Genomic DNA, 7,818 nt, shown 5'->3' with positions numbered 1-7,818 from the left:
AATCAATGCCTTTCTGCATGCATTTGCATTTTATTTGCACGTTAAGTTTTGTATTGCATTTTTATCGCACTTTACATAATTTGCATTCATCCTCAAAGCATTAAAATTAACAATAAGGGATACATTACAGAATACTGGGAAATTTCAAGCATCACTATAACACAAGGAAGGCCATGGATGATAAGATTGCTCAAATAGAAAGAACTCAATTGCAGTTGCAAGATGATCTGAGGAAAATGCAAGAAGAGATGCTTAAGGCTCAAGAGGATATGTTGTCTAAGTTGGCAAATATGCTGGGAGGGAGAAATCCAGAGCACGGAAAGGCCCATGAGCAAACAAGTGAAGAACCACTTTACCCCCCAGGGTTTACCCCGGTACAGTCTCCGAATATCCAAGGAACATCTGTCCATACCAAAGTACACATAAATCCTGACGGCATTGCAGTGAATCCGCAACCTGGATCGTGTTCGCATCCCGAAGAAAGCCCATATCACCAGGTCCCGGACCTTGATGAAGAAGCAAAGAAGAGCGAAAATAAGTTGTTGCAGGAGCAATATAAGCAGCTAGCAAATGAAGTACAAGCTATGAAAGAAGATACCAGCTTGTATGGTCTCGACGCTAAGGAACTGAGTTTAGTTCCTGATCTGGTCCTACCTCCCAAGTTCAAAACCCCTGACTTCGAGAAATACGATGGTACCCAATGCCCTTCTGCCCATATCACAATGTTCTGCAGGAAAATGACTGGTTACGTAGGGGACGACCAGCTGTTGATCCACTGTTTCCAGGAAAGCTTAGTAGGCTCAGCATTGCGATGGTATAATCAACTAAGGAGAGTTGATGTCAGGACATGGAAAGACCTGGCCAAATCTTTTCTCGACCAGTATAAGCATGTGAAGGACGTGAGGCCTAACAGAATGGTGCTGCAAGCAATGGAGAAGAAGCATAGTGAAAGTTTCAGACAATATGCTCAGAGGTGGAGAGAGGTAGCAATACAAGTCCACCCACCGTTGGTAGAGGAAGAAACGAACCTACTTTTTGTTAATACCTTGAAGGCTCCATTTTTCTCACATTTTGTTGGTAATCATTCTCGAAGTTTTGCTGATATAGTTACGGCGGGAGAAATGATTGAAATGGCAATCAAAAGCGGGAAGCTTGAGGGAGGAGATTCCAGCAAGAAACAACCGATGAGGAAGAAGGAAAACGAAGTCAACAAAATAAGGCAGTATGATTCCCATAATATCACAGTGTCCCGACCACAGGGAACGGTAGCATCACCCCAAATTGACAATAGGCAAGGGGCAAGAGATCCAAGGAGAGAGAGGCCTCAATTTGATCCGATTCCCATGACTTATAAGGAGTTATTCCACGAATTATATGATCGACATGTAGTCTCACCTTATCATGTGGACCCTATACAACCCCCGTATCCCAAGTGGTATGATGCTAGTGCTAAGTGCGAATACCATGCAGGGGTTTCCGGACATTCTATTGAAAATTGCCCCGCTTTCAAAAAGGTCGTCCAAGCTCTGAGAAGAAGAAATGTCATCAATTTTGGTGACAGTGAACAACCAAACATAGCCCATAATCCATTGCCAAACCATGCAGGAGCCGGGATTAATGCAGTCGCTGAAGAGAAAGGAAGAACGACTGTAAAAATGTTAGGGAGGTGATGTCACCCATGTCTTGGGTGTGGTGCCAAATGGTCAAGGTAGGACTATTAAAGACTAATCTGCCACGTGAACATTTCAATAATGAAGAGATGTGCCACTACCATAACTGCACAAAACACGGTATACAACAGTGTTCTGATTTCCTAGGGCTGGTACAAGAGATGATGGATAGTAAGGAAATCGAGTTCTTCAAAGAAGGGGCTGAGAAAGAAGAAGCGGAAGTTTACGCCTCTGAGGGATCATCCAAAGAGGTCTATAGTGCTAGTTGTCCCCTCGTCATTACTCCCAAGAATCGAGTGGTTGAGAAGGTAGCTCCAAAGGTGATTATTACACCTCCCTCTCCGTTCCTGTACAAAGACAATAAACAGGTACCCTGGAGATATACTTGTCAAATAGGAGAGGTGACAAAGCAACAGGAAGAGGTAGATGAAGTGGGACACATGACCAGGAGTGGTAGATGTTATCACAAAGAACCTGAGAAAAAGATTGCTGTCGAGAAAGGAAAAAGTATCGATGTGCAGATAAGAGAAGATGAACCCATCGTCAATGAGCCAGTAACGGAGAATGAAGCGATGGAATTTTTAAAATTTCTGAAACATAGTGAATACAATATTGTTGAGCAATTGCACAAGCTGCCTGCCCGTATTTCTGTCCTATCACTTCTTCTGAGTTCAGAGGCTCATCGCAACGCCCTGTTAAAAGTTTTAAACCAAACATTTGTCCCGAAGGAGATACCCACAGAAAAGCTGGACCGACTAGTTGCCAACATCCAGGCCGATAATTTTTTATCTTTTTCTGAGGACGAGATCCCTTCTGGGATGATTGGAAATCATAAGGCCCTACACATCACAGTTAGGTGCAAAGGGCATGTTCTATCCAGAGTACTGATAGATAACGGTTCGGCGTTAAATGTGATGCCCTTGGTGACCCTGAAAAAATTGCCAGTGGACAGCACCCTGATGAGAAGCTGTCAAAGTGTGGTTCGAGCTTTTGATGGAACGAAGAGAGAAGTTCTAGGCAAGATTGATATCCCTTTGACTATTGGCCCGGCGATATACGAAGTGGAGTTTCTTGTGATGGACATCATGCCTACATACAACTGTTTATTGGGAAGGCCCTGGATTCATCAGGCCGGTGCGGTTCCGTCAACGTTGCACCAAAGGATAAAATTTGCAATGGATGGGAGGCTTATATGCATTCATGCTGAGGAAGACATTATTGCTTCGGTTTCTACTACTGCTCCATACGTTGAAGTGGAAGAGCAAGCTGTTGAATGTTCTTTCAGATCGTTGGAATACGTCAATGCCATGTTTGCGGCAGAAGGAAAGAAGATCCCGAAGCCTAGATTGTCAAACTGCACCAAAATGGGGCTTAAGCTGACTCTTGGAAGAGGAGCAAAAACTGGCAAAGGGTTTGGACGTCGGTTGCAAGGACTGGTGGGCCCAATCTACCCTGTAACTAAAAGAGACAGGTTCGGTTTAGGGTATCAGCCAACTTTAAAAGAAAAAATGAGAAGCATCAAGAAGATTCAGGAATTGAGAAAGGCAAGATTGACTGGTGAGGACCCAAGCTGGGAGCCCATGACATTCCCGCCATTGAGCAGCATTTTCGTATCAGGAGGATATATGTTTCAAGGGACTTTGGAAAGCAGTAAAGGGATAGTTGAGAATGCCTTGGAGGACTTGGGCATTAATGTCATAACCGATGAGGAGTTCAAAGAAATGAGAGCTATGGGCATTTACCCTGCGCCACTGGGCTTTGTGTTGAACAACTGGACTGCAGAGGAATTGGCCGTAGTTTACAAATCTTTTTCAGAGTAATACACTGGAACTTTTCCCTATTGTTCATACCCTGGGACAGTAGGTGATTTGATGTAAAGGGTTAAGTTGTGTGTTTTTACTTGCTTTCAATAAAAGATGTGTTTTGTTAATTCCCGAATGGCAAACACTTCCTCATGCATTTTTGTTTGAATATACACATATATTATTTCTTTCTATTTGTTTATATGGGAAAAGATTCTCCCATATGTATATATGTATATATGTATATATCTTCTTTTTCGTTATCCTTTCAGGAACTCAGATATCAATAATACGAATGCTAATGACTCTGACCCGGAGATTGATTTCGAGATGCCCATATGTCAAGGGGAAATCGAAGGTTGCGATGAGGATGAGGGATGTGAACCACCCTCAGAATTACTAAAGATGGTGGAACAGGAAGATGAGCAGATCCTGCCTCACGAAGAGCTTACAGAGATCTTGAACCTGGGTACAGATGAGGATAGAAAAGAAATAAAGATTGGTACCACCCTGTCTACTGAAGGGAGGCAAAGCTTGATAGAATTACTTCAAGAGTTCAAGGATGTATTTGCTTGGTCATACGAGGACATGCCAGGGCTGGATACAGAATTGGTTGTCCATAAATTACCAATAAAGCCTGATTGCAAGCCCGTACAACAGAAACTGAGAAGAATGAGACCCCAGATGCTGCTCAAGATTAAAGAAGAAGTGAAGAAACAATTTGATGCTGGGTTTCTCACAGTGGCCAAATATCCTGAGTGGGTAGCAAATATTGTCCCAGTACCAAAGAAGGATGGGAAAGTACGAATGTGTGTCGACTATAGAGATCTGAATAGAGCTAGTCCAAAGGATAATTTTCCTTTGCCACATATAGATACGTTAGTGGACAATACTGCTGGAAATTCCTTATTCTCATTTATGGATGGTTTCTCCGGCTATAATCAAATTAAAATGTACCCTGAAGATATGGAGAAAACAACGTTTATCACTATGTGGGGGACGTTTTGCTATAAAGTCATGCCGTTTGGATTAAAGAATGCAGGGGCAACCTATCAGAGGGCCATGGTGACGTTGTTTCATGACATGATGCATAAAGAAATTGAAGTCTATGTCGATGATATGATTGTCAAAGCCAAGACGGAGGAGGAACATGTCGAGAATTTGAGGAAGCTCTTTCAAAGATTAAAGAAGTGCCAACTAAAACTTAACCCAAATAAGTGTACTTTTGGGGTGACATCGGGAAAACTGTTGGGATTCGTAGTGAGCCGAAAGGGAATCGAAATAGATCCCGATAAAGTAAAAGCCATTCAAGAGTTGCCAGCCCCAAGAACACAGAAAGAGGTTCGAGGATTTTTGGGGAGATTAAATTACATCGCTCGGTTTATCTCGCAGCTGATCGAAAGATGTGATCCCATATTCCGCCTTCTTCGTAAGAATGATTCAGGAGAATGGAGTGAAGATTGCCGAGAGGCTTTTGAGGCAGTAAAGAGATATCTTTCGAATACTCCGATCCTAGCGCCACCTATCCCAGGAAAGCCTTTAATTCTTTACTTGTCCGTTTATGACAATTCAATGGGATGTGTGTTGGGGCAACATGATCAAACTGAGAAGAGGGAGAGGGCTATCTACTATCTCAGTAAGAAGTTCACTGAGTGTGAGGCCAGATACTCACCAATTGAAAAATTGTGTTGCGCTTTAGTGTGGGCTACCAGAAGACTTAGACAGTATATGTTGTATCATACTACCTGGCTCATATCTAAGCTGGACCCTTTAAAGTATCTAATGGGGGTACCTGCATTGTCTGGAAGGTTAGCCCGTTGGCAAATCCTGTTGTCCGAATTTGATATCCAGTATGTAAGCCAGAAGGCAGTTAAAGGGAGCGCCATAGCAAAATTCATTGCGAGTAGGGCTTCAGAAGAATATGAACAGTTGAATTTCGATTTCCCGGATGAGGATTTAATGGCTATCTCGGAGGAAGAAACAATTGCTCTTGCCGGTAAATACTGGAAGATGAACTTTGATGGTGCTTCAAACGCCTTGGGGCATGGGATTGGGGCAATCTTGGTCTCACCAAGGGAAGAGCATTATCCTTTTACCAGTCGGCTCAATTTTGATTGTACAAACAATATGGCTGAATATGAGGCTTGTGTTATGGGTCTTAGAGCAGCTATTGAACTCAAAGCAAAAATGCTGAGGGTATATGGGGATTCAGCTTTGGTAATTTACCAGCTCAGAGGTGAATGGGAAACCAAAGATCCCAAACTCGTGGAATATCGTAAATTAGTTCTGGGACTTATTGAAGAATTTGAAGAAGTGACTTTCAATTACCTCCCCAGAGAAGAAATCAAATGGCGGACGCCTTGGCTACTTTGGCAGCAGCCTTTAAGATGAACGAGCATTCAAATATGATGCCTATTGAGATGAAGGCTTATGAGTATCCAGCCCACTGCTTTGACATTGAAGAAGAAGATGATGAAGGACCTTGGTACTATGATATCCTCCAGTATATAAGATATCAAAGTTACCCCGAACAGGCAACTGAGAATGACAAAAGGACCATTAGAAGAATGACAGCAGGGTATGTGCTTAATGGTGCGATCTTATATAAGAAAAGCATGGATCAGGTCTTATTAAGGTGTGTGGACACTAAAGAAGCGAAAATGATTCTTGAAGAAGTACATGAAGGAATATGTGGCACCCATGCTAATGGGCATGTAATGGCCAGACAAATTATGAGATTTGGGTATTATTGGTCAACTATGGAAACTGATTGCATCAATTATGCCCGAAAGTGTCACAAGTGTCAGATTTATGGGGATAGAATGCACACCCCTCCTCATCTGTTGCATGTGATGACAGCTCCGTGGCCGTTTTCTATGTGGGGCATGGATGTTATTGGGCAAATTTTTCCAAAAGCGTCAAATGGTCATCGCTTCATTCTGGTAGCAATAGATTACTTCACCAAGTGGGTAGAAGCAGCTTTCTATGCAAGTGTTACCCAGTCAACGATATGTAGGTTCTTGAAGAAAGAAATCATCTGCCGATATGGCTTACCAGAGAGAATTATCTCTGACAATGCGTTGAACTTAAACAACAAGATGATGAAATCTGTATGTGAGCAATTCAAAATAAAGCATCATAATTCCACGGTTTATCGCCCAAAGATGAATGGGGCAGTGGAGGCGGCTAATAAGAACATTAAGAGGCTTATAGAGAAGATGACTGAAACTTATAAAGATTGGCATGAGAAGTTGCCATTTGCTCTGTTTGCCTATCGGACTTCTGTACGGACGTCTACTGGGGCAACGCCGTTTTCTCTAGTTTATGGGATGGAAGCTGTCCTCCCTATTGAAGTGGAAATTCCCTCGCTCCGGGTTTTATCAGAGGTGAAGCTAAATGAGGCAGAATGGGTACAGGCCAGATATGACCAATTGAATCTGATTGAAGAAAAGAGATTGAAGGCTATTTGTCACGGTCAGATATACCAGAAGCGGATGATACGAGCACATGATAAGAAAGTTCGCCCTCGAGAAATCCACGAAGGAGATTTGGCTCTCAGGAGGATATTGCCCATTCAAAAAGATTTCCGAGGGAAATGGATGCCCAAGTGGGAAGGACCCTATGTCGTCAAGAAAGTTTTCTCTGGGGGAGCTCTGGTCTTAACTGAGATGGATGGGTCTGAATTACCTCATCCAGTGAATTCTGACGCAGTTAAGAAATATTTTGCTTGAAGAAAAAAAGAAGAAGAAAAAATGAGTGAAAATGAAAAATAAAAAAAAATAAAAAAAAAATAAAAAATGAAAAATGGAAAAAGAAGAAGGGTTCAAGATGAAAACTCGAAAAGGGCGTCTTGAAACCAAAGGAGGTCTCGAGTTGAAAACCCGCAAAGGGCGACTTGAGTTTTAAATTCAGAGTTCGTGCATGGTGGATAATCTGAATTGTTTTTGGAAGTAGGAAGAGCTCCTGACATGAGTAACGACAATGGCAGTTGGGATTGAGACCAAAGATTAATGGGAGATTTTAGGGTTCAGAAAGAGCTTCGTACTCTTAGGTGTCATCACAATTTTGGAGATCCTTTTCACAGAAGCTACACTCGAGTCATTCTGACAGCCAGTTCAAAAGCATTTGTGTTATTGATATTTGAAGACACCTATACTTTGGTTCTTTTCCGATTAAAAGTTTGTCATGTAGTTGCCTAAAAATTCTTCGCATTTATATAAATAAAGAGATATTTTCCCTTCTTAATTTCCCTTTTACAAGCATCTAATTTTGAAAAAGTTAAAACGCATAGCTTAACTTGTGGTGCATGAGATCATGTTGTATTATTATGCAAAAGGTTTTGGAAA

General features: G+C 42.0%; 1 protein-coding gene across 1 annotated transcript; it reads left to right on the top strand.

Moving 5' to 3' along the window:
* Positions 1 to 569: 569 nt before the first annotated feature.
* LOC120171249 lies at positions 570 to 7,205 on the top strand (the record flags this gene model as incomplete). Its single annotated transcript, XM_039178982.1, is given in 4 exon segments — positions 570 to 1,151; positions 2,252 to 2,923; positions 3,848 to 5,810; positions 5,813 to 7,205. Coding segments are annotated over 4 exon segments (4,608 nt in total), but the record flags the coding sequence as incomplete, so codon positions are not given.
* Between the last annotated feature and the right edge of the window lie 613 nt (positions 7,206 to 7,818).

The sequence above is a fragment of the Hibiscus syriacus genome, unplaced genomic scaffold (genome assembly GCF_006381635.1).
Source record: "Hibiscus syriacus cultivar Baekdansim isolate YM2019G1 unplaced genomic scaffold, ASM638163v2 tig00111817_pilon, whole genome shotgun sequence".
In the NCBI taxonomy this organism is placed as follows: domain Eukaryota; kingdom Viridiplantae; phylum Streptophyta; class Magnoliopsida; order Malvales; family Malvaceae; genus Hibiscus; species Hibiscus syriacus.
Note: the sequence above shows the minus strand (reverse complement) of the source record. Positions and strands in the feature narration are given on the sequence as shown.